We start from the raw sequence: 27,477 nt of genomic DNA on the forward strand, positions 1-27,477 counted from the left end.
TCAATGTGGCTTCAGGGTGTTGACCTACTCTCCTTTGAGGTTCAAAGCAAGTTTCAGATTTTTTTATTTGAAGTTTAATCGCAGCACCCTGAGCAGATTAGCTGAAAGTGACCACAAGTGAAAAACCAACAATAATACCGGTTAATTAGGGTTTTATTTTGTAAAACCCACCGGAAACCCCCTTCAGTGGCAGTGAGCAGTAGTAAAGCATCTCCTGACGGAAAACTGTGGTCACCGTGCAGCTGCAGAAGATGCGCGACACAGAAAAACAAGGAGGACCGAGGGTGATGGAGAAACAAGGGATGAGGAAATAAAGACAAAACCACCTGAGATGCTCCGACACACCGAGGAACCGCGTCTCCACCGCGCGCTTTGGACATAATCACGCCGAGGGATCGCGCATCGATCCGGGTAGCAGGGTATAGGGTGGTGGGGTTGGGGTTGGGGGGGAGAAGGAGGGGTCGATCATGGGGAACGAAGCGAGCCTGGAGGGAGGCGACGGGCCGACAGCCGGGCTACCGGAGGGGCTGGCACCCGACGGGAAGGGCGGCTTCGTGCGGGTCTCCGACGGGAGCCCCGTGGACCTGGCGGAGCTCAGCGAGGAGCAGAGGAGGCAGCTCGCCGCGGCGCTGTCAAGGGCGCAGGGCAGGCAGCCCGGAGGCGCAGCCGCCGCACGAAGGCAGGAGCTTTGTTTTTTGAACAGCATTTATTCATTACCATGCATTTGGGAGCAGGTAGTGGGAGTGGGACGTGTGGATGGGCTGTGTGCAGCGGCGGAAAGATGCTCCGAGGAGGCAGGGAGCCGTTCACGCCCATTTGAAACCCCACCAAGACATCTTTCCCTTCTTAGAGCAGCTCCCTGTATAATGGATCCACATCTGGAACATCTGGTAGAAACGCCACCAACCTGCTCTCGAAAGCAGCCTCACACCAGCTGTCATGATATCTGACCATGTCCCGTTCATTCTGACGTGTGTCATGTTTTTATTATAATGGCTGCTAATGTCCCAGGCCTTTAAAATATAGTGAATCTGACTGTGTCACTTGTGTGTGTCTGTGTGAGATCACAGACCTAGAGACACACCTCCACTATTTCTGCGAAATTTTCGAAATGCCTGATGGGTAAAAACATTAGTCGTGCCCAGTGTTTGTGTGTTAGTGTGTGTGTGAGTTTATCTCTCCCCACCACCCCTCTCGGATTGAGCTTTAAACAGCCAATAAAAACAAATCCGACCAACCTTTAATGAGCTGATCTCTAATATGAACAGTAAGATTAGTCTTAATTCGATTTTAATGGGTTGTGTTGGAAACCTGCTGTGTTATGGAGTGAAAACAGTTTCGCTGCCATTGCCATTATGTGTCAGGAATTGGGCTGCAACGATTAATCGATCAGTTATCGACGACTTAAATCACGGTCAACTATTTTGATAATCGATTTATCTGCTTGAGAGAGTGAAAGTATTCATTCTCAGATTTCAGCATCTTAAATGTGAATATTTTCTGGTTTCTTGGCTCCTCGATCGACAGCTGAGTGAACGTCTTTGTGGTCAAAACAAAACATCTGAGGAGGCTTAGGTTAGCACGTTTTTGTTTCAAATTCAACATTTTTATTTCGGTTTTATTGCTTAGATATCTAATTTATTCATCAACATATTAATCAATAATGCAAATCCCAGCCCTAATCAGAATCCTACGACGATTCCTGGATATCAAATACACTGGCTTGGTGTGTGGCAAATGCTAATTGGCGCCAACTGGGGAGGGGGGGAAATGTTATTTATATCTGAGCTGGAGATGTAGGGGGAGGGGGTGTGCATCAATATTAATATGACTATAAATAGAGGAGCAGTTAAATCTTTCCATGCTGCTTTCCAATTTTTCTGTTTTATTTTAAAAGTCTCATTTCATGTTCCAACGTTGGATGTGACCGAGGCCGGTCGCTGTCCGTGGTGCTGAAATCCTCTCTGCAGTGGAACAGCGACGCTTTGCAACACCACTGGTGCTGATGCTCGATTCCCTCTCACCCTGACTAGTGTCATCTCTTTGTAAATAGGAATAATAAGATGCTGTATTCATGGCAGTGTTCAACTTTATTGCCTGGGAAGGTAATTCAAATGAGACCTAATGACAGACGCCAGCAGCAGCACCTCTATGTGTGGCATGCACATGGAACAAGAAATAATATCCAATCAATGTGTTTGTGCGCTGATGCATTCCTCTCAGGGTCCAGTTGACTTTCATGCGTGTGCAGTATGTGTGTGTGTGTGTATGTGTGTGTATATGTGTGTGTGTGTGCGCTGCCTGAGCTAACAAAGACGTATCAGCTTACCCCAATGGAGCCACACATTCCCCCCCTCTATCTCAATGATCTACACTCCGTGTCATTCAGCAGTATTCACTTTACTGTCAGCTTCACCGCGGGGCTGCTAGCTACACATTTTGTGTTCACTGACGTGATGAAAGGGCCGGAGAGCCGTGGTCTTAAGTTGTATTATTAGCACAGTGACGCTACAGTGGAGGCAGTGGAGTCGGCTAATACATCGAGCAACGATTGAGGTGGAAAAGGGTTGAAAGACATCAGTGAGAAGCTGTTTTCTTTCACCCTTATTATTTCAAGCTGTGTTCTTTTTTGAAGCATCTTTTATGGATTCTCTTAAAAAACAGTTGTGAGGGTGCTTAATACTTTTCCCGGTTTGTTTTGCCAGATTGTTTTAAGTGTTATGTTTGGAAATATGTTGATTTGTGCGATCTGAGTGCATAAATCAGCAGAAACTCTAGTTTCTTGTAGGTTTATAAAGGAGATGCAGAGTAATTTCACATGGTTATAGTCTTGTTCACGGTTTATTCAACTGAAAGTCAGGGTGGACTATGTGGAATATGATTTTTCTCACACTGTCAAAGTAAACACAAATGAATTATATGCTAACAAAAAGTCTGTTTCCTCTGTTCCAGACCTTCAGAATCTGATGCTCAGCAACGACCCCAACAGGTAGGGGCCTCCAGGGGCCCAACAGGTCTCAGTAAGAGCCGAACTGTAGACGCCTTCAACCAGAGCCCACCTGGCAAGCGCGCACCGGGCCGCAGCCCTTCATCCCTCAGCCTTTTTGAGTCCAGATTCCGGCAGGAGCCAAAGGAACCTGACACCAAGTCATCCGGCATGTTTGGCTCCAGCTTCCTCAGCGGGGCCAACCCCCTCAGTGCCGTGTCATCGATGACATCTTCTATGTCCTCCTCCATATCCTCCATGGGCGATTCTGTCAACATGTCCAAGTTTGGACTGTTTGGGGATGAGGAGGAGGGAGACGCAGCGCCTGAGTCCAAGCAGGGAGGAAAGCCACCAGGGAAGGGCCCCCAGCAAGGGCCGGGTCCAAAGGGACCACAACAGGGAGGACCCCAGAAACAAGGTCAGGGTCCTCCCGGGCAGGGGCCAAAGCCAGGGCAAGGGCCCTCTGGGCAGGGACCCAGGCAAGGCCAGGCACCGCCAGGCCAGGGGCCCAAATCAGGCCAGGGTCCTCCTGGCCAAGGACCCCCTGGGCAGGCCCCTAGGCAAGGTCAGGGGCCACCAGGACAAGGACAACCAGGGCAACAGGGACCCAAACCTGGTCAAGGACCCACAGGGCAACAGGGCCCAAAACCTGGTCAAGGACCCCCTGGGCAGGCTCCCAGGCAAGTTCAGGGGCCACCAGGACAAGGACCCCCAGGACAACAGGGCCCAAAACCCGGTCAAGGACCCCCAGGGCAACAGGGCCCAAAACCCGGTCAAGGTCCCCCAGGGCAACAGGGCCCTAAACCGGGTCAAGGACCCCCAGGGCAACAGGGCCCCAAACCAGGTCAAGGACCCCCAGGGCAACAGGGCCCCAAACCAGGTCAAGGACCACCGGGTCCAGGTGCCAAACAGCTTGGCCCTCCCCAACAAACAGGTGGCCCTCCACAACAAGGACCAGGGAATTCTGGACCCAAGCAGCAGGGGCCACCTGGCCCCGGGCCTCATCCTGGGGAACCACCCAAGAGTGGAGGGCCACTTGGTCAGCAGGGGCCTGGAAAGACTGGAGGTGGACTCTGTCCACTGTGTAAGACCACCCAGCTGAACACTGGGTCGAAGGACCCTCCAAATTACAGCAACTGCACTGAGTGTAAGAACCAGGTCTGCAGCCTCTGTGGGTTCAGCCCCCCCGACTCAGCAGTAAGTCACTGAATACTGTATTTTTTCTTATTTTTCTTTATTTTTTGTAAATTTATTTTAACTGTGACTTAAAATGTATGTAAATGATAAAAATCTGGTCATACAAAATTTCAGACGGGTACTTATCTCATCATACATGAGAGACTTCATGTTATTGGTGGCAGAGGATGAGAAAGTCCCACATCATTAAATGTTCTGTGTGTGAAATATAAAATTATTAGTTTTCAATTTCACTGCAAAAACATCATCCTAAACTAATTTCTGGTTTTACTCGGAACTCTCTGTCCAAATCGTCAAAATGGACGTGAATTATTGAAGACTGGTTTGATCGAATCATGATATAAAACTATGAGCATTCTGCAACAAAATTAGACCAAATAATTGTTGGCATTTCCACACTATAGTTAAATCCAATTATGTCCTGTTAGTTTCTATTCTCTGAGCCTGGCAGAAGGGAGTGCAGCTCATACCAGTGGCACTCGATTTGAGATACAGAGGGACCATATGGTCCCAGGGAATGTTGATCAAGGTGACTCATGTCATGGCCACAGGAAGATACTGTGCCAGCTAGCGAGGACACTTGCCGATGGGCCCAGGCAAGGCAGAGCAGAGCAGAGCAGAGCAGAGCAGAGCAGAGCAGAGCGACTGGTTCACTCTGCTCCAGCGTCTCTTCTGGATTCGTTACTGTTCAGTAGTCGAGACACTTTGTAAGACAGATCAATTCAGGAAGTGGATTCTCTTTGAGTTGCAAGTTGAATAAGGTCTTGAATAGCTTAATGCTGTTTGCAGTTACAGTAGAAGATACAGTTGTATCGTTATCTCTGTTTACATTGTATTTAATAAGCACAATAATGAAATAATTCATTTGATCTAGATAGTCAAACTGTCAACAATATGTTTTAAACACTGGGAAACTCTGGAATCTGGTTATATCACATCATTAAACAAGGATGATCGTAAATAATAATAATAATAATAATAAGTAAAAAAGGTATTTATTAATGAAAAGTATTTGTCTGTCTGCTCACAGTCAGATTAAATAATGAAGTGTATAAATAGCATTTTTCCCTCTAAATTAATTAGAAACAGAACAAGCATGTTTTCATTATAAGTCGTATTTATGGCACTGTTGACCGATTTATATTCACTCAGGGTATAAAGAAGCAATTTGAGAGGAGAAAACAGGATTCAGCTTCATTTGAAACACTAATTAATGGACCTCTCTTTGAGTTTGCATTTATTTTTTGAGCCACACACAAAAACAGTTATTTTAGGGGTTTCATTTTGCATGCCCACCCGTGTTCATGCTGTAATTACATGTACCATTGTTGTCCGTGCTCGTAACAACGTGGAATTTAGTACCAGTCAATTCTAACCACTGTTTTGTTTCATGCGCAGGGCAAAGAATGGCTGTGTCTGAACTGCCAGATGCAGCGGGCGATGGGAGGTATGGATCCCCCCGGCATGTCAAAGCCCAAGCAAGGCTCTGCCCCGCCCTCGCCCCAGAGACAGGCGTCTGGCAAGCCGGGCAAGCTGTTGATAAAGCAACAGAGTACCACCGACCAAGGGTTAACGCCGCCAACCACGCCGAGGCAGAAATCCCCAGGTCCTACCTCTCCGGGTCCTCTTTCCCCAGCCTCTTCGGCGGGATCGCCCAAAATTGACCCCAAGACAGGTCGTCCCCTCCAGCAGAGGACCACTCCCCAGCAGTCGCCGTCTAAAGCCAAACAGGAGTCCAGCTTCTTCGGGGGGTTTGGAGGTATCAGTTTAGGGGGCCTCACCGATTCGGCTAAATCTCCTGCGGCTTCTTCTCAAGCTGCCGAGTCTGTTACAGGGAAACTGTTTGGCGGTTTTGGCGGTTTGATGGAATCGTCAAAGCCTCAGCCGCAGGCTCTGCCAAAGCAGGAGGAGTCGGTGGCTGGGAAGTTGTTCGGCGGCTTTGGAGGGTCCAAAGAATCCAAATCTCCTGCTGCTGCTTCTCAGATGTTCAGCTTTGGATCGTCCCTCTTGAGCTCAGCCACCAATCTCGTCGCAGGGGAGGACCAAAAGGCGGCGGAGTCTCCACCCAATTCCCCCGCTGACTCCGGAGCGGGCTCCCCTCCTGACTCGGACCCCGGCTCCCCACCCGACTCCCCCTTCTCTGCGCCTGGATCGCCCCCTGATTCGGACTCTGCTCCTGACACCCCACCTGCCAGATCCAAGAAGCCCCCCAGAACCATCTCTGTGGAGCAGGAAGAGAAGGCCCCAGCAGTCCAACCGGCGCCTGCCCCGGCCTCCACCACCAAGGAAAGCTGCCCTCTCTGCACCGTGGAGCTGAACGTCGGATCATCAGGCACGCCGAACTACAGCTTCTGCACCGAGTGCAAGAAGACAGTGTGCAATCTGTGTGGATTCAATCCCACTCCCCACTTAGGAGAGGTAAGAAGCCTTCCTGAGATTCCAAAACACTGCACCTACCAGTAATTTATGCATTCTGTCGTATATAAATAGAACGCAAACATCCTCCTAGATGTTTCATTGAAGTAGGTCACAGAACAGATACCATCAGGAGCGGCAGAGTTTGCAGCTGAGCGTTGTTTCCCACAAGCATCCAGCAAACTGCTCTGGAATGAGGATAGCATGTTATTAGCTGCACTAAATTACATTAGTTTAGCCCAAATAGACAGCGTAATGTAATTTGCACATATTTGTCCACTGACAGAATGGTTGTGGTCAATTACTCTGCGTTTTAACCAGGCGGCCTCACTGGTTCTAGTCGAGAGGGCCGCCAGAAATGTGAAGATCAAATGGGGCAATTGAGAGAATTGACACTTGACTCTGCAACTGTGTCATGTACAGTATGTGTGTGTTTGTGTGTCTGCTTTGCGTACAGGAAGCACAACTTCCATCCTTTGGACCATTTCCTCTCTCTGAAATCCGAGATATGTTTCTGTGCAAACATCTCAATGCACGTACAACATGTTTGCTTGAGTGTGTTTGCGAGAACAAGCCGTGGTCTTTGTTTGCCTGATGATAACATGGAAACTAAACACTTTTAGTCCGCTTATCACTCGAGGTGCGGGGGCCACTGGTTTGCTGGTGTTACTTCATTATGTTCCACACAGAACAGATGGTTCTCTATGGAGTATTTTACGAGAGCCGAGGCCAAAAAGCGCTTCCGCCTCAGCATGTAGGCCAAGCACTCATATATATATATATATATATATATATACTACACCCACATATTATTCCTTGTGAATAAACCTACACTGCATCACTCTTAACCGCCTTGAAGCCACGCATTGATTAAACAAACAAAAAGCTGCAGGTTAGTGACAGTAGGACGTTGACTTGGACATGGTCGTGTGATTCAGGGCACAGTCACGTGTCAGACGGCTTCACGTGTCGGCTTGTGGTTTAAGTGAGTCCTGAATAATCCGCTGTGTATTTCTGTCTCTCTGAGGAGCCTTGCTCTGCAGCAGCACCGCAGATCTAAGCTGCTGCACCCCCGCTTTGTTCACAAACACTGACAATCTCAATGGAAATCAACTTTTATGTTGTAGGAATATAACTGGCGGAAGAATATTGATATAAGAAATATATATACTTTGCTTTCAGTGTGAGAGATGAAACTGGGTTCTACGAGTGATGAGTCCCATGGGGGGGGGGTTGTTATAAAATACTTGTTCAGTAATCCTTATCTCGGTAAAAGTTTGAAATAGCGAGTTATCATCTAGCTTAACTATTGGTCAGAAATATGTCTCTGCACGTCGTAAGTATTTCTATTTAACTTGTGTAGTTGCATTATCCCAGACATTTAAAGCCCTCGGTAGCGTTCCAAAAACAAGATGTCCGCCGTTTGTTTACAGCACCGACAGCCCTACTGAAGTCTCAATTCTCTGAAGTTTGGGGACTCCGGTCCTTATTTTTCGCGGCTGTTAATTGCTTGATGGGAAAATGGGGAGCTGAACTGCAAACCACTTCATTTAGGCCAAGCGCGGGGGAAAATGTAATTACACTGGAGAGCCGTGCCACTGATGCGCTAATTGGTTATAGATTGGTCGTTGTCTTGAAGCCGGCATCGTCGGCTCGGCTTTGTTTTGGAACGACGGTCTGAGCCAGACGAGAACGAGGAGTCCCTCTTTGAGTCGTGCAGGAGTAAACACGTTCAATAATTCAGGGGAAATAATAGGATTTGGTTGAAGTTGAGAACACGTCAAAGTGCAATCTTCAGGAAGGGGCACGCTCGTACACACACACACACAGCACCTCGGCTGAGTCATCTCCCCCCCTCCCACCCACCCACCCACATACTGTGCCCCGCTTCTGTGTCATTCGCTGTCATAAAGGCCGTCAGCGAGGGTCCCTGTGCTGACGCATGCGAGTGGGTCAGAGCGAGTGTATGTGAATGTGTGCTCGTGTCCCTGTGCTGAACAGTATGTTTTATTTGAAAGATGACTTATCGAGAATGAGATGAGCCATGCAGGTGGGCGTGAGCCCCGGAAGTGTAGCTGCTGTGTGTCCAGGTCCACGTGAGAATTTAGGCGTTTTCTTTTATCTGCATGTGTGTCTACTGAAATGCTGGAAGGGTGAGAGTGCATGTGTTCTCAGCCGTCGCGTGGGCATGTGTCGGTGTTATCTCTGTTTCCTAAAAGGATTAAAAGGCCAACAGGAAGCCAGTCATTTCTATCGAGGCTTGATCCCGGACTCAGGTGTCGGTGCTTAATCCCCATCAATATGAGTTGTGAAAAGAAGGCTCCTCAGAAGGAACAGCACTCAACCTAATGGCTCCTGTTCCTTTCTTCCCTCCCTTCCCATCACGGCCGGCCATCTTTTCCCCCCTCTGTTTCTTTTTTTGGTCACCTTTTTCCCAGAATATCTGTATACGCCCCCTCTCTTTTATGTCGTCTTTTTCTGCATCCCTTAATCCCCCAATTTGTTTTTAGAAGTCATGACATTTTGCCTTTGGTATTTTTGGTGGTTATCCTCCTTTCAAGCAGTGTAGTTTCCTCGCGTGTCAGACTCCCTGTGAATGTGTGTCTAGTGCTGCTCAGCGCTGCTGCCGTGGCTCAGGCTCCATGTCATGTTGCCCTTATCGGTAATGAGTGTGCTCGTTGGAGAAGTCTTACGTAAAATGGGAGAGCAGCACTTCGCTAACGAGCACAAATCAAGGAATCCAGATAAGAGACTGTGATCTGTGAGCTGCATCGAGCATCACCCAGGAAAAAACTACATTGTGTCCTCGTTTCCAAACTCTAAAATATATTGAGCAACAACCGTCTCATAATAATCTGAGATTTGTGGAATAGCCGGGAGCCAAAGGTCCAAATCCAACGTAAACCATATCACCTAATATCTGGGTTTTTGTTCATAATGACAAACTCTGTGTTTATAATGATGGTTAGAGTGGAGATTTAGAGTTTAGTTAGATATTATTTGTCACTAGATTGTGACAATTATACAACTGCGTTTCCACCACTGGACGACTCTGCTCTGCAATAATATATCTAATGTCTTAAATTATTAAACACACCGAGGCTGTGGGTAAGAAACTGAAATACTTTGTTACAAACTCCCTCATTATTACAAAAACCTCAAACTCAAATAGATAAACAAGGTAATAAACTGACGGGTTATCATAGTATTTTACCAGCTGTAGATTAAGGATCCACAATTTTTGGAGAATAGGTAAAAGGGACAACTCGGGTTAGAAAACTGTCCTCCAACCTGATACAAACCATAAGAGTGTCTCATGTAATACTATCCCTAGTGTAGTTACCATAATAAATAAGCTGTTATAGTTATGGAACAATCGTGGTTTGTTGAGGTTTCGGTACAAACACTGCTTTGATTTGTTAAAATAGTCGACAACCAACCAGGTGATTGGTCGAAAAAGACTTGAAATGGGGGGGAAAGGGCGCCGTGTCAAGGATATAAGGTTACAGGGTTATAGAGGCTCAACAAAATCTGCCCACCAGCGCCTCTGACGCTCACTAAATATGACACGTTGTGGTTTTACTGGAAGATGATGTGTCAGACCATTTCTTTGCAGTGGTAGTCGTTTCCTGCCCGGCCACCTCACGCCGATAACATGAAACCCATGTAGCCAAATGAGATTAGAGCTCTGTACCTTAAACTGTCCTGTCACCAGAACAGGCTTTGATAATGAGTTTCCTTTGTGATGCTGCATTGTTGCGTTGTTTTTTAGTATACACAAACGCCAGGATTGGGTTTAGGCCTGTGCCAGTTATAGCAAAGGTTCTGTGAAGCCACTCAGTGAATTCAAAGATAACTCTGAGTCCTTGCAGAAGACAAACCGAGCATCATTGTGCGCTCTTGTCTCTTTTGGTCCGGCACATCCTCAGCACACCCACACTCTCTGCGTGGTGATTCCTGTGTCCTCCTTCCTCATTGTTATTCTGTGGCCGAGCCTGTGAATCCTCCCACAGTCTGAGCCCTCAGGAGTCACGAGCCGGCAGATAGAAGACGCTCCGTGGTCGCACTGTACGGGCACACGTGTACATGCAGTGCATGCTCACAGCCCTCGGTCTATCATCCAGCTTCAGCTCATCCTCTGGGGAGGGTGCAATTTCCCTCTTTCTTGTCTGTATCACAAACCCAGTTGTTATGGGAATCTGTCGTTTGATTCCCGTTTGTGTTTTGGACTCGGGTTGATTTGTATCGGCAGCTTAATACCAGGCCAGTTGCCTCACAGCTCTCCCAGCGCTCGCCCACCAGGGTGAAGTGTGCGAAAATAGTCGCAGCGACAAAAGAGAGACACAAAGGGGGAGAACAAATACAAGCTGGGGGCAGCTCTCTCTCTCTCTCTCTCTCTCTCTCTCTCTCTCTCTCTCTCTCTCTCTCTCTCTCTCTCTCTCTCCTCCCTCCAGTCTCTTTTATCACTGTTTAGTTTTCCCTCTTTCATATTCCCTCCTTTAAAAGCGTCTCTCCGCTGCCCCAGGCAACCCACAGAGTCCCCCCCCCCCCCCCCCCCCCCCCCCCCCCCCACACACATGGCTACCTCGGAAGCCATGAAATGGACACTATTTTTAGACTTTAAGGTGTGTGTGTGTCTGTGCAGAGCTTCGGACAGAATGTGCCAGTTTTTCTAGATTTCTAGATACTGCACATATGAAATACCTGAACCTGAACCTGAATACCTGGAGTCCATCAAATTCTCCTAACCCAGGACCCCTTACCACCAATGACAAGCGGTTCACTGCTGTTTTAGAATTTCCTGAGATTGTAATTGAATGTCCTCGAGGCACTAAAAACAGCCCTTTCCTTTTTCTTTTTATAGAATTCCCCTCCAGCTCCTCTCCAGAATGATTTTCAATTATCCCCTTTCTAATTTACTGGTGCTTGTATGCTTAGAAAGGGCCAGATTTTAGCCACCGAACCGTCGGTGCCAAGTTATACAGAGAGCGAAGCCAAGACCCGATGTGAGCCAGCACTGAAGCCGTGGTGTGGGGGGGAGGAGGAGGCAAGGACAGACACACACATCCTGGCAGTGGGCTCAGCTAGTTAGCACAGGCTCTGTTGTATTTACATCCTGACTGCTGCTGCTCTCAAACTCTTTAGAGTCCGGAGAGACTATGATACGAGGCGGAAAAGAGAGTGGGCTACTCTGGGCATTTATGGATGGATTGTCTGACTCTGACCTCCTCCATGAAAAAATTGATATTCATCACTTGAAGCCAGGAGCATGAGCTCCGGATTAGGAAAATGGCTGAACCTGAGAGGCGTGTGAAATAACTTTTTATTAACGGTAGTGCCATTCACGTTTATGGGAGACTGATGCTTCTCTATTCATTTTCGAGTTTTGGGGGCCAATGTAAAAGCCGATTTTGGAACACCAATTATTCAGCTTTCTTATACAGTAAAAACACCATTTTAAGTGACTCCTATGATGCAATTATAATATTATTTATCTACACTGTAGGTTGTGAGAAAAAGATGCAAGAGAGCGGTGAAACGAGTAGCCAGCTCACAGACAGATAATGAGTGGTGGAGTGGAGGCCCAGAACCGAGCAGAGAATGGCCGACAGACTGAGTGGAGTCCAACAGGGCCCTTGACGTGAGGGGGTGGAAGGGTGGAGGGGCGGGGGGGGGGGGGGGGGGGGGATGTCACAAAGGATATGGGTGCCCGACCCATTCTGCCCCGAGCAACGCAGCCCATGACAACCTGCCCATCGTGGTTTGTTTTAGTGTTGGTGAGTCAGGCCTGTGTGTCACATCACCAGAAGCATAAAGAAGAAGAAGAAGAATAAAGGAAGAAGTCAGCAGCAGAGCACTGGTCCTCTGTAGCATGAGGCTTCATTGTAAATATTGTTTGCCATATCATATATACATAAATCCTCCTACATTATATTCAATTCAACATACAATAAATATCTAATACACATGAAGCATTGAAATTACATATACAAAACGTGTATGATTTATGGGGTACTCTACACGGCTCATGCAAAGTATATCAACGATTTTCATTTCTCTATCGAATTTAAACTCACCTGTTTATTACACAGCCACAGTAATTAGCATTGTTTGTTTTGCGGCATGCTAGCATGTAATTTACTTGACAGACAAATGGAAACACATCCCCCTTGTCCTCAGTGTGTGTGTATGTGTGTGTGTGTGTGTGTGTGTGTCTGTGTGTGTGTCACTGCCTTTTTATGCAGTATCACCTTGAAACAGCAGCCAGCTTCCAAATGTTGTGGTTAGCTCGAGCCCACAGCTCATTACGCCTAACCTTTACACTGAATGGAGGAGTGGGTGGGAATCCCCATCACCCCCCCACCCCCAGCCACACCTCTTCTCTCCTCTTTCTGTTTCCCTGACGTCGTCTCCCCCCCCCCCCTCCCTCCATCCACCTGCACTGATCTTGGCAAAAAATGGAAAACAAACTAATCTGTTGTGTGACTCATGATATGTCAAATGACTGAATAAAAAAAAAAAATGCTGCATTAGAGGAAGAAGCTTAAAATACCAGACTTCTATTTCCCATTCGTGCACAGATTGTGACAAATATACACAAACATGGATGCAGACAGTAAACGTCCCTTCTTAATCCCTGGGCTCAGAGTAAACAGAGGCTCCGTCCCACACCTCTTCCTTTGCGTCAGATCCACTTTGCAAATGCATCCGCACACTTGTTCCCTCAGTTATTTACTCACCTGCCAGGGGAACATCAATCCACCACGGGCCGTGACGTTCTTGTCGAGGGGGAACAGAAACGCTCACACTCTTGTTTGTCGTCTGTCAGTGATGAGTCAGATTTGTGCGGAGACTTCGATAATTAACTTTTCCTCAGCCTTCACCTCTCCGGGGTTTCCTCAGAGGGATTTCTTTCCCTGCAGCGCTCTGCTTCATTCCCACTCAGGAAAAAGAACCATGTGGAATCTGACCATCACAGCCACCATCCTCTGGTGCAGGCTTCCACAAGCAGCTGAGGGTTAACAGCACTTTCCTCAGAGGCTTTTTTTCGACAGAAGCGTTTGATTTATTCATCTTCACAGCTCAGATTTCCGCTGCTTATTCTGGGATTAAAGCCAACGGTGGGATGGGTTGAATTCCCGCTTCTCCGACCTGAAGGCCCTCTCCTATCACATGACATTCTGTTTCATGATTCAAATGAGAATCGCATCGACACATGTGGTCGTTTGTGCAATGGATCGAAGCCCCCGAGATAGAAACATCTATAACAGGGAGACATTTATTAGGACATAAGATCTTTTTTGGCCTGCAAAGGAGCTGGTGCCGAGATGTCCTGCCCGCAGTCTAGTGCATTATAATTAAGTTGGCGGGACAGCAACACTCATCAATGAGAGAAGGGCAGCGACGGACATATTTTAATTTTAGCAAGAGTTCCAGCGTTGAAAGGACATTGGCCTTTATTATGAATATAATGAGCTAAATGAGGATATATTGAATTTTCCTTAACTAACATGGTCATTCCATCCATCTGAACGTCAGTGTTGCTAATCCATGAGATCCATTCACTGCTGGGGACATTGGCAGCGAACAGCAATCTTCAAATTGTATTTCCCTGGCTGTAAATTTTAACAGGATCTAATTTAAATATTGTGTGATGATGGAATGTCGTGTTTCTCTTTTAAAGCTTTGATCAAAAAACGTATCCCATGAGTCTTGAACACAGACGCGTCGTCAAAGCTTTATGTAGCGAAAAATGATCTGCTCGTTATCGTGGTTAAAATAACCAGGTGTTCAGTATTTTCCAGTACAAATATAGATATGCTTATTAGCATATTGAAAACAACATGTAGAGTTTAAAGGAGAAATATGCTTATTTTCTGTCTTGATTGATGCCACTTTCATATTTTTTCTATTAAATATTTGCCTGAAAAAAGCTGATGGACAACTAAGCTGAGCCTAAAGACTGAAAACAGAGAGAATTCAGCACCTATAAGGTTTAATTATTACCATGTTGTATTTTCATCCCAGGGTTATGATGGCACAGGAATGCATATAGATAGATTTCGGTTCTTGCTCATAGCATGAGAGTGGTATTGATTTTCTTTGTATGAAAACAAATGAGAATATCACCCGAACTCTATTGATTTAAGAAGTTTTCACTTGAGATATAATGTTTAGCAATCAATTAAGTAATCAAGTAATTAATTGCCATATAAATGTGTCAGTGACCTCAACTGAATCTTCAATCTGCCGTGTAACATGTCATCGTCATGAACGACAGCTGGTTCTGACGTCCTGCCCCCTGATTGGCAGATTTAAAAGGTGATAAAGTCAAAGCTGTTGGCACTCGCTGATGTCGAGTCACCTCCGGTAACCGTTAAGCTCCTTCCCACTGCTTCCCCCTCGACCTCGCTACATCAGTCCTCTCTCTCAAGTGTAATGGTTCATTCTCAACTCTTTTCTGACCCCGACTCACACACGATTATTATGCTGTTTCTCTCGTCCTCACATCCCCTGGATAACTCTCCCGCCCCGTCCTTTCATCTTTCCTGATCCATATGCATAGTCATGTTATAGATCCTCTGCCTCGCCCACTCTCCGTGCCAAGCTCTGTCTAATTTTAGCCGGGTAAAATCCTCGTAGAATCCCTCGTCTTAATCAAACGAGCTGCACTCGACCTTCGCAACACTGCAACTCCCTGTTGGACACAATAACCCAACATGGCTGCCACCCATCTTGTCTCGATATCTGGTTGCTGTCTGCGGTTTTCCAGTCTGTCTCACCTCTGTGTCCTTGGAGGAGGTTGGGAGAGGATGGAAAGTTTGGAGCGATGGCACTGGAGTCTGACGTTATTCATTCATGTATGAGCTTGTGTTTGTTCAGGAGTGTCATGTCGGGAAGACGGAGCGAGTCGTCGCTTCCTTCCAAGCTGTTTCTCTTCTTTTATCTGAGTGTGTCATCAACACCGTCACAAACTCATATCTGTAGGTGTTGGTGTGTGTTGGCTCTTCGGTGTCTGTGCTCATGTCATATAAGAAAACTTATTTGCAAGGTGGGGGGGAGTGAGTCCTGAGTCTTTATGAATCATCCACTGTGTCGTTTGCAGAGCTCATAACAGAGGAACACACGTGCAGGCATATCACATTTATTTGAAAGTGACAGTAAGAAAGATGGCTATATATAAACAATATATAAATACAGCTTTCTCGTTAGTGCAGTTGAGATGAGATTACCATCCTGTTGGACTCTGAGGTTTCACTCTATTAATATTCTTATTTTAACTAAATTCCTTAACAGGAAAAAATAATCCTCTTTTTTGTCTTATGAGTTAAGTGCTAATTAGCAAATGTTAGCATAGCAACACGCTAATCTAACAGGATGAACCTGATTAGCAAGTTACCTGCAAAACAGAGTTTTAACTTTGTATTCAGAGCATTTCCCTTCCTGTGTACGAAGGATTGTGAACATATCACTTTTAGCATTGAGCCTAATGCACCAATGTACCTTTAAAACTACCCACAACTCTAAGTATGGCTGAACACTAAAAATTTCCCAAAGACGAAGTAGCTTATTTGCCTGAAAAATCCGACAGTCACACATATTTGGAATATTCACCTGATAAGTGAATAAAAGCAGTGATCCATCGATCAAAATGATCTCTATTGAAAACACTAGCAGCAGTGATGGAGAGAGCAGACATATTTTAATCTATAATCTGAGGTATAAACTGATCGAGGGAATCTTGAAGGGTAAACACAGACTCACTCTGTCTAGACATCTCAAATATATTGGATTCTGTTAAAGTCAGAGCTGCCAAAGTTTCCCTGTGTAGCTTTAAATAAAGCCAGGTGCAGTTAAAGACTTGATGGCCTTTCAAGGTGATTGCCTCTCTGTAAGAAATACTTTGGAGACTTGGCTACTGAGCAGTAGTGATTTAAATTAACATATCTGGAGGTTATTCCAAATTCCTTAAAAGGATGGGTTAGGTACGCAAAGTAGCCATGAGGAACGCGGTGTCCGAGAGTCTCTGAGGCCGCAGTGAAAGCTTTAAGTGTGTCTGTTGTGATGTGGTGATAACATCGTTGATGACTGGCTGAGTTTGACCGACTGTCTGACTGAGTGGCTTTTCAGCATTTCCTATCGAAAGGCCATCTCTGCAGCTCTTAGTGCCGCTCTGCTTTAACTGATAGAGGGAAACCGGAGAAACTCACATCTCAAGTCACCCCAGCAGCGACGGGTGGGCGGGGTCACACACACAAATGCAATCACATCTGGACTGTGTCCATCATCGTGTCTGAGGATTAAATGGATTTCTGTCGCGTTGGGAAGGCAACTCACTAACGTCAGGGAACCTTAGAGATGGAAGGAGGACGGGCATCTGGAGTTAGCCCTCGTCCAAGTGTCCATTTCCTTCATTTATTTTAGCTGCACCTTGATTGCATTGGTTAGTTGGTTAATTAGTTTGTTCGTCAGCAGGAATACACAAAAACTATTGAATAGATTTCCATGAAACTTGGATGAAGGATGGGACCTAAAAAGAAACCAAATTTGGTTCAGATCAGGACAAAGGGGCAGATGTACACAAATTTTGTATTCACTTTCTTTAACACTGCAAGATTAGTCACCAGCCTTGGCAGAGCTATGATCTCTACTAATGTCATCTATTCACCAATTAACTAATCTTCTGAGGCAGTTTCACATACGCGTTTCATAGTTTGGTTCATGCCACAGATATCTGGAAGCAGGAGTGTCATTGTGTAAGCTTTTGACTTCTTAGGCATGGACTGCAACACGGGCAGCTCATGCCTTATTTACCCTGACTGTGCTGCTGCAACATCCTCTCAGTCTCCCTCTTCTGTCCTCCTCTGGCCCCCCTGCTTTCTTCTCTCTCACTGGGACTTGACAGTTGAGGGGAGAGGTGGTTTGTCTGTTTCATAGGTGAATATGCAGCCTGTGATCTCAGAAGCCCGACTTTGGTATAAATACTTCTGTTAAGCCAGGCAGAGGCATGTCTGTGGTAAATATGTGTAAGAGATGTGTGGCACATGTGAGCGTTTGTCTTTGTCTGTTTGGTTCCAATAATATACGTCTCTGTTCTGTTGTTGCCATGTTGGATAAGGGTGTGTTGGTGCATTTGCAATTATAGCTACATTATTTCCCCTCAAATCCCCAAATGCTGATTATTTATCATCACAATAATTTTCCATTAAGAAAAGGTGCTGGATATTAAACTCCAATAATAGCTGCAGCCCTTGAATAACAGCCTCCAGCAAGGCCCGCAGCCTTGGTGTGTTCCTCTAGAGCCCTGTGTCTAAGTGAGTGACCCGGGACTGTGCAACACAAATAAGATAGCCCTGATAGGACGGATTCAGCAGAGCAGGCAGCAACATTTAATATTTGGGTTAGGACTGCATCCCCAGGTGATATTGGTCAAATATTGTACTTAAAGTAAAAGCAGCACTGAAAACATTCTTTAAATGGGCCTATGGCGGGCTGCACCATTAGATGAGAGGTGGAACTGAAACTAAACACGATGTTCAGGGAAAACAATTGTGATTCACTCACACCAGCTTCAGGATATGTGCACAGTTATACTGTGAAGTTAAAACAATACAACGTTATACAATCATTGAAACACAAATTCATATACTCTGTTAAGTCTGCTACATGAAATGTCTGCACAGGCCACACAACCCTTTCTGACATGCTTTGGTAAACCTCTGTCCCATTACCATGCATTATGCATGGGCCTATCTCTTAAGTCCCATAAATGTGAAAGCTTCCTTGGAAATAGAAGTTACACTGGAGCCGTGTCACAGTGACGTCTTAACTACGTACAAACATTGTGTTTCCCAGAACTGTGTTTTCAAATTAAAACAGCTTATTGAATTATCTGAGATCAGTTTGTGCAAGTTACTTCACATAAACTATATCACAGATCTATGACGTTACTTATTTTCTAATTTGTTACAGACCAAACCATTGTTAATTGTTTGTATTATGTACTAACAAGTTGTTCATATCTTTGTCTTACAGAAAGAATGGCTCTGCCTCAGCTGTCAGACCCAAAGAGCTATGTCAGGCCAGCTGGGAGACCTGCCGCCTCCATCCATGGCATCCCCAAAGAAGCAGCCACCTGCTCCTGCTCCCTCCGCCTACCCTACCCCTGCTGCCGTAGATAGCAAACCTGTAGTGGCAGCAGAATTAACCCCACCAGCTCCTGAGACAAAGGTAGAACCCGCAAACGCTCCCACACCTGATCATGATGCTTCTCTTTCTGTCAGTGCCCCTCCTCCTGAAATCATCCCTCAGGAAACTCCATCAAATGAACAAAAACAACCTGAAGCAGCTGAGCCAGTGTCTCAGCCTTTGATTCATCCTGAACTAGAAGCTCCGGTTTTAGAAAGTATAGTTGAGCGTGTCCCGGCAGTTGAGCAACAGCAGAACAGCACAGAGAAAATAGCAGAGGACCTTCCTCAACCTGAGCCAGAGCCGTCTGATTCTGCTCAACAAACACGGAGTGCACCTTTCAGTGATCTCCCAGCAGTGCTGCAGCAACAGACTGGCTCTCTGAATGCCAGCGAGGACCTTTCCGTCCCTTTAGAACATGAACATCTATTGACTACTACAGGTTTAGACAAGGCATCAGTCCCTGCTGAGGTAGGAGCAGAGCCAGAGATTTCTCAGGGAGAGGATGCAGCTCCCCTGACAGATAATGAGAAAGTGGAGCCCACTACAGAGACGCTTCCAGAAGGGACTGCCAATTCACTCGAGCCGATTCCTGTCTCGGTCCCTGAAGCAGTCACACAGGAAGTTAACCTTGATTCAAAGCTGGATTCTACAGATGTAAAAGATGAGAACATAATAGAGTCAGAACTTTGTAAGCCAACTGAGAAACCTCAGTTAGAGGAATCCCAAGCTTCTCCTGCAGTGACAGAAGACCCAGCTCCTAACATGGAGAAAATAGACATCACTAAAAAACCTGAGCCTGACAATGTAGCAACTAATTCAAAGAGTGAGATAATCGTAGAAGTAAAGGCAGAACCAGAGAGGCCAGCAATCGCACAAGATGCTCCTCCTTCTCCGGTTGAGGCTGTAGAACAAGTATCATCTGTAGACCACACTGAGGTTCACAAACTGGACGAGGCACAGATAGAATTAAGTCAAGAGCCAGCAAAATGCATAGAGTCCGAAAGTTCACCAGTGTCAGAGAAGCCTCCCGACTCCACTTCAGAGGAGAAAGGTCAGTCCCACAAATTGGAAGACAAACTTGTAGATAAAGAAACGGAGCCTGTTCCAGCAGATAATTCCCCCCCTGTTGCTCCGGTTGAGGCAAATGACAAGAGCACTGTTGAGGAAAAGGTTATTGAGAAAGTCATTACTGAAAAAGAAATAGTTAAACATGAAATACATGAGAAGGCTGGTGAGGAAGCAATAGAGGACGAAGCTGAGGAAGTTGTTAAAAAAGAAAGGGTTGAAGAGAGGGTTATAGAGAAGGTAGACATTGAGAATAAATCATCTAATGGCAACGCTTGTGAAGAGGAAGCAGGTGAGAAGGATGCAGCTGCAGGGAGGGCTCCAGAGGTAAACGCTGACAAAGGGGAAACTTTTGAAGAAGCAGCAATTCAACAGGACACAGCTGTGAAGGCAAATGACCAGAAACCTCTAGATGTGGAGCTTAATAAGGCAGAATGGGTTCGGGCACCCTCACTTACCCGAACAGAGAAGGTTTGTCCTGAAACAGAGGAGGAAGTATCAAAAACAGTAAAAGAGCAAGAGAATGATGCTGAGAAAATGCCCACAGATGAGATACCTGTAGAAAAAGAACCAGGAACAAACGATAAACCATCAGCGACCGAGGAAAGGCTTGTTGAGATAGAATCATTTACAGAGAATTCAGAGGAGGTTATAAAGCCTGTGGTTGAAGCAGAGATTGTAGCAGAGAACAAGGAAAAGCAGGAAACTTTAGATACTATGTCAAAAGCAGACAAAGACTATGAAGCAGTGGTGAAGCAGGAAGCTGAGCCTACATCTGTCCTATCACCTCCTGAGTCCAAAGATCAGGAAGGCGTCAGTGTCAAGGACTCAGTGCAAAATACAGAGATAGAAACATCCGCTGCTGTTGATAGTGAGACACAAATCAAAGATAAAGATATTCTGGACGAGACAGAAGCTGTTTCCCAAAAGACAAATTGTATCACTGAGAATCCACATGAGGTAGCAAGCGAGATGTTAACTCTAACACTCAGTGATGAGAAACCGTGTGAGGAACTTAGGGAGCTGTCAATCAAAGAGAAGGAAGCAAAACTTGACAAAAAGGAAGATAAGTCACAACCTGTTGCTGGAAACATCCAGGAAAGAATTTCTTTATCAGAGGGAGACACAGTCTGTGACAGAAATGGCTCTGCACAGTCTGATGTAGGAGAGAGCTCAATATCAAAGGATGAAGTATCAGAGACAGGTTGTGAAAATGGAGGTGCGACTCTGTCGGTAGCTTTGCTCCCTTTAGAAGAACCAGAAACCCCAGGCTCTGTAGTTAGTGAGCAGGACAAACATCCAAAAGAGGAGAAAACTAATGTGGAGGAGAACAAAGAGGCAAAAGATCAGTCTCTGGGAAAGCCCAGGGAGGAAGATGCAGTCGCTGAGGTGACCGTAGTATGAAGCACACGTAGTGGTAGATTTTAAAATTATCTTTCTACGTCATTTGCTTTATTTCTGCTGTATTTAACAAACTAAATAAAATACTTAAATATTATGTTCATCTGTTCATCAAAGCTCAGAAATTTCTGTTGGAATTTTTTTACTATATTTGCAATATCTGAAGAAAAATCATATTTCTGTTTTTTGTCAATCTAACAGGCAAAAACAGCGGAAGCCTTGAAGGAGCCCGGAGAGAAGGAAGTGGTTACAAAGGTGGGAAGCCCCACCAGCCCATCGGACATGGCAAAGCTGGAGAATACTGTCCTTCCCATTCTTGAGGCCCAGGCAAACATGCAACCAAAGGTTGAGGAAGAAAAACTAACAGACACACTTAAGGCCAGACGTAAATTAGAGGTGCTTCCTCTCTCACCTGACTCCCCAAGCTCAGAAGACGACAGGGAACTTTCTGAGAAGAATACCCAAGGTTCCGCAAAGAGAAAGCTCCTCGTGCCCATGGATATCAGGGCAGATTCCTTGGACGACAGCAGTGAAAGTTTTGGAAAAGAAAGTCCAATGTCAGGAGACGATGAGGAATTTATCCGAAAACAGATCATGGAAATGAGCGAGAATGAGGATGCTTCCCCGTCTGATGAGGAAAACCTAATCCGGCGAAAGATCAGGGAAGATGAAAAGAAAAAAATGGAACAGAGGAGAACAGAGAATATAGAAAGGAGCGCATCAGGAAAAGCCAGGCGACTTACCAAGAAAAGCAGTATAAGTCCGGATGATGAAGAAAAGCAACTCCGTTGCTCATTGGATAAAACTGATATAGACAAAGAGGAGGGGCCAGAACTAAAAGAAGTAGAGCGTCAAATTGGTACTGCAGTTCGCAAATTCCAAAGTATGGAGCTGAATGCAACTAGCAGCCCTGTGGGCATTAATAATGATGATAAAGAACCTGAGATGGAATGCCTTACAGACTCTCCAGATGATAAGTCGAGAGGGGAGGGATCATCGAGTCTTCATGCATCCAGCTTCACTCCTGGGACATCCCCAACGTCCCTCTCATCACTGGATGAAGACAGTGACAGTAGCAGTCCCAGCCATATCCGTTCTGATGAGGGTAAACAACACAGGAAAGCCAAACACAGACAACCTGGACAAATGCTGCCAACCATTGAAGACTCTTCTGAGGAGGAAGAGTTACGGGAGGAAGAAGAGCTTCTCAGGGAGCAAGAAAAACAGAGGGGCTCAGGGAAAAAATCCAAGAAGGACAAGGAGGAGATTCGAGGCCAGAGGAGGCGAGAGCGTCCGAAGACACCACCGAGCAACCTGTCTCCTATTGAAGATGCCTCGCCCACCGAAGAACTGAGGCAAGAAGCTGAAATGGAGGAGATCCGACGATCATCCTGCTCTGATTTCTCCCCGAGTATCGAATCAGATCCTGAAGGGTTTGAAATCCCTGCTTCGAAGATCGTAGCTGTCCAGAAAACATATCAACTGCCAATATCAGTATCGCTTCACTCCCCGACAGACGATCAAAATACTGATAACCCACAGAAAAAAACTCTTAAATCCGCCGATGAGGCTTATGAGGAAATATTGCTGAGGGCTAAGTCACCAACAATCGACAAAGGTGAGATTCGACCAGAAAAGGAATCCCTTTATGGTGGCATGCTCATTGAAGACTATGCCTACACGTCTCTTATTGACAATTCAACCGCTGATAGGGAAGATCCAGAGAAGATTATTGTTCCCGGTCAGTCCAAAATACTGAGATCGCCAGATGAAGTTTATGAAGACATGGTAAAGAAGAGGAAGGAATTCATAAAGCTGGAGCAGGAATATCAAAATATGCAGCCAAAACAGAACAGCACTACTCCAGAAATTGTGTTGCAACCGGCTGAAAATACCCACTCAAGAAGCAGTACAGTAACATTGGGCAAGGATGGAAAGCCATTGTTGGATGCGGAAGCTGCCTATGAGGAGCTAATGAAACGAGTGCTGACTCCTGGAACAAGTCCAACTCAGGAGACAGAGGTGGATGCCACTGCATCCAGACGGGCACTCCACCCCATCCCAGACTTAAGAGTGACACAGTGTTCTTCAGGAGAGTTGTCATCTGATGACGAGAATATGGTCAAAAGAGAAGAGGACGCAACTGCAGCATCAGACACAACGTCAGCAAAAGAAACAGACACGTTTATTGTGATATCTGAGTCTCCTCCATCATCACCTTTGGAGCAGCCTCCCACCACAATTGCAGCATCCCAGGCTGATGTTGTGGATCTATCAGGTGCATTCCCAAGAATGTCAACCCCTGTGATTGCGAGTGTGTCACCCTTGCCCACAGTCCCCCAGTACACACCAGGTACTTCCAGTGTAGTGTCAACTGCCCCGCCTGTGCCCCCGAAGCCAAATGTATTGCGTAGGGCCAATTCTCAGGAAAAAGCAGAAGTACCTGTTGCACCACCACTGCCTCCTCCCACCCCACCTAAACCTACTGTTTTTCCCAGGAAACCTCCAGTTCCACTTCCGCCTCAGGCTGCAGCAACTCCGATCCGACCAGAGACAGTGGCTATGACCACAACCCAAGGACCATCTACAAGACAGGCAGTTACACCAACGTACAAACCTCATGTTCCCCCTCCCGTTCCACCAAAGCCATCAGTTCCTGCTGGGATTGGCGATAGTCACAGACCAGGACATAATGTTAAACCACCAATTGCACCAAAGCCCGGCTCACAGCCTTCTTCACCTGCCCATGCCTCATATCCACCAAGACCCACTGTTCTTCCTACTAGTCCTACTGACGTAGCTCTGAATCTGAGCCCCTCTTGTGAGAGCAAGTCATTCCAACACTCACCAAAGTCTCCTTCTTCTCCAAGATATTGCAATCTTCGTGACACATATGTGGTCATCACGCTCCCATCTCAGCCCAGCTCTCCAGTAGACAGTGTCTCAACTCAAGCTCCCTCTAGCCCCGGCCCAATGTCCCCTTCACATCATTATCACCGACCACAGCCTCAACCTCAATCATTTCCACGGCAGCATCCACAGCCCACCCCTACACAAACAACCAGGGTGCCTCTGGCATACACAAAAGTCATGGAATCGATTGAAAAGCAAGAGATTTGTGATTCAGAGAAACATGTATCCAGCTCTTGTCACATAATTGAGGCTATATCTGCCTCAGCTCAGCCTCCTGTTGTTATGCCCAACCACATCTCTCAAGTGGTAACCACAGAGGTCCAAAGGACAACCGTCTCTGTTGTTCATGAAAGGACAACACCACCAGTGCCAGCTCCAAGGGCAAATGGTGTACCAATCTCAATGGAGAAACCCAAGCCCCAATTGCCTGCACAGAATGGACAGGCCGTCCAACTATCTGAGGTGGTAGATCTGAGGACTATGAAGGGGGATCCAGAATCAGACATGAACGGAGTGGATCTGTCTGCGGGCCCCGACTCAAGACGTCAGTCCTTTGTGACTGATTCTAGTCGTCAAAACAGTGCAGTGCAGTCACCTGTGGTCAACCTCAGTTCTGAGTCAGCTACTGTTTCTATTGTGACTGATAGTATCACCATTGTGACCTGTGCTGCAACAATCCAGCAATTTGACAATGTAGATACCTCTCAAGCAACGTCGGTGCCCCTCCAGCTCACTAAAAATAAAGCCTTTGAGCCTGTTTGTCAAATTGTATATCGGCCAATTGATTATCAGCCCTCCACTCAGGTTGGTGCAGAGATTCCTATCAACCTCACAGTTGGATCGAGTGTAGGGACTTTCCAGACCACCCCTGTCACAATTGCACCAACTTCTGTCTCAAGTGTGGCCAATGGATTAACTACGGGTACAACCACAGTGGCAGGAGCTGTTGATCTGAGCACATCCAAACCATTCAACACTGTGGTATCAATGGATGGTGCTTCGGCAGAAGTTGTCACAGCTGTAATGACAGACGATGATGGTAAACCAGTGGATCTCACTGCAGGAAAAAGAGTGGTATGCTGCGATGTTGTATACAAGCTCCCTTTTGCCGGAAGCTGCACTACTGATCAAACTGCTACGCCTCTGCCTGAAGACCGTTTTGGATATCGTGATGACCATTACCAGTATGACCGTTCACCTTATGGAATGAGGGGGTTTGGTGGAATCAAACCCTCGATGTCAGACACTAACCTAGCAGAAGCTGGCTTGTTCTTATATAAGAGTAAGAACAGCTATAATTTCAGTGGCACCACAGAGGGTGCAGTAGATCTTACCTCGACAAAGATTTCTGATGCAGGTCAGTGGTACGACGTTGCCGACCTGTCACTTAAATGTCAATTTGAGTTGCTGCGACTCATACATGGCTGACGTGGCGCACCTTTTTTGTTGGTTTTTGCTTTTTGTTTTGTTGTAGCATGGACACTTTTTTGGTTTCTTTTTTATTTTGTTCTTCATCATAATACTTTTGCCTGTGCCTGCATGCTGTTGCTGTACATCTTGTATATGCTTGTTGCACCTCTCGACATTGGATTTTTTTTCCTTTTCATCATTTTCTCATAATTTGGATAAGGCATGGCTTACTTCAACATTAAATAAATATGCATTATTGGACTCAACTGATATTTTTGACTCTTGACAGGTGAAGCTGTTGACTACTCGAAGAAAGGCTCTTATGCAGGAATGACAATTCCACCCTATTCTCAAGCCAGAGTTACAAGTGCTGCTGGTACACTCTATGGTACAAGCACTGTCTTGAGGTCTTCAAATGGGGTGGTATATTCCTCTGTTGCGGCACCAATCCCATCTACGTATGCCATTACCACGCAACCAGGATCCATCTTTAGTACGACATCTAACACCCTGTCAGGTATGCATACCAGTGACACCATGCCTTCCCTGTCCAACCTCCAGAGCTTGCCACTAACCCGGTCCCACAGTTTCCTGTCCACTAGTTCCCTTACCGCAACAGAAGAACAAGGAGAAGCCCCACTTAATCTGGAGATCACGAGAGGGGGTACTTCTTCTGCTGATCCTGTCCGCCCAGCAACAGCCTCTTTGTCCCTTGACACCTACACTGATGCATCCCTGGAAGCCATAGCTGCTTCCCTGGAAGCTCTTTCTTCACCCATGGTTCCTGGGGATGGCCAATATCAAGTAGAGCGGGACAGGTTAGAAATGGAAAAAGTCAAGCAACAGCGCCTGGCTGAGGAATTAGAGTGGGAGCGAAATGAGATACAGCGGTTCCGTGAGCATGAACAGTTCCTTGTACAGAAAGAACTGGAAGAGCTGCAGGCCATGAAGCAGCACATCCTGACACAACAAGAAGAAGAAAGACAGGCTCATCTAATGATGCAGAAAGAAACCTATGCCCAACAACAGCAGCAGTTGGAGCAGATTCAGCGGCTTCAAGAGCAACTGCGTGTGCAACTGGAAGAGCAGAAGTTTCGTCAGATGTATCCAGGTGGAGAGATAGGGCATGGTGTGCAGGAGGCAGTTGTCTTAGGACCCGATGGCACAGTGCTGGCCAGAAAAATCACAGATAGTGGATGCCAGACAGATGAAGAGGATGAGGCAGTCAGCAAAGCTTACACAGCAGGGAGGAAAAAGAGAAGTGCTAAAAAGAGTGTAGACAGTTGTGTGCAGACTGATGATGAGGACCAAGATGAATGGGAAGCTCAGACCCGAAGCAGACAAAGCCGGCCACGCACGGCTAGGGGTGATAGGGGAGTTCAGTCAGAGATCTCTGTTCAAGCCCATACTGAAATTTCTATACAAACAGATTCAGAGGGGAACATCAGAATGGACACCAGGATGGAGCTGTCCGACTCTGAAAGGACATCGCCAAAGAAACGACCAACCCCGTTGGAAATAGGACAATCTACTAACCTCAAAGTGGATTCCTCTACACTTCAAGCTCCTAAATCTCCAAAAGTGCTCTATTCCCCCATATCCCCAGCAATATCCCCTAGCAAGTCCCTTGAGTTTGTTTCCTATGAGAAATCACTGGGTGATACAAGCCCACAAAAACTAAGAGGAGGTGCAGAGCCATCAAAAGCCTCTCCACTGAGTCCAAGGGGACCAAAACCCTTGCAGAGGTCCATGTCTGACCCTAAGCCTATGAGTCCAACTGGAGACGAAATGACAACATCCGGAACCCAGTTTGGTGATAGTTATTCTGTAAGTACGAAATATATCACTTTGATTAACTTTCCAGCTGTTTATGGTGGGGTATTTCTAACTTTTAACTG

General features: G+C 46.2%; 1 protein-coding gene across 1 annotated transcript in view; it reads left to right on the forward strand.

The window, feature by feature from the left end:
- The first annotated feature begins 467 nt into the window (after positions 1 to 467).
- The window catches only part of pcloa (piccolo presynaptic cytomatrix protein a), a 48,638-nt gene continuing 21,628 nt past the window's right edge, over positions 468 to 27,477 (forward strand). Inside the window, exons 1-6 of the mRNA XM_053414992.1 lie at positions 468 to 679; positions 2,953 to 4,183; positions 5,582 to 6,601; positions 18,635 to 18,829; positions 21,458 to 25,526; positions 25,869 to 27,406. Of these exons, the coding sequence (XP_053270967.1) occupies positions 468 to 679; positions 2,953 to 4,183; positions 5,582 to 6,601; positions 18,635 to 18,829; positions 21,458 to 25,526; positions 25,869 to 27,406 (8,265 nt within the window). The remainder of the gene's footprint in view (positions 680 to 2,952; positions 4,184 to 5,581; positions 6,602 to 18,634; positions 18,830 to 21,457; positions 25,527 to 25,868; positions 27,407 to 27,477) is intronic.

Source organism: Pleuronectes platessa, chromosome 22 (genome assembly GCF_947347685.1).
Source record: "Pleuronectes platessa chromosome 22, fPlePla1.1, whole genome shotgun sequence".
NCBI lineage: Eukaryota > Metazoa > Chordata > Actinopteri > Pleuronectiformes > Pleuronectidae > Pleuronectes > Pleuronectes platessa.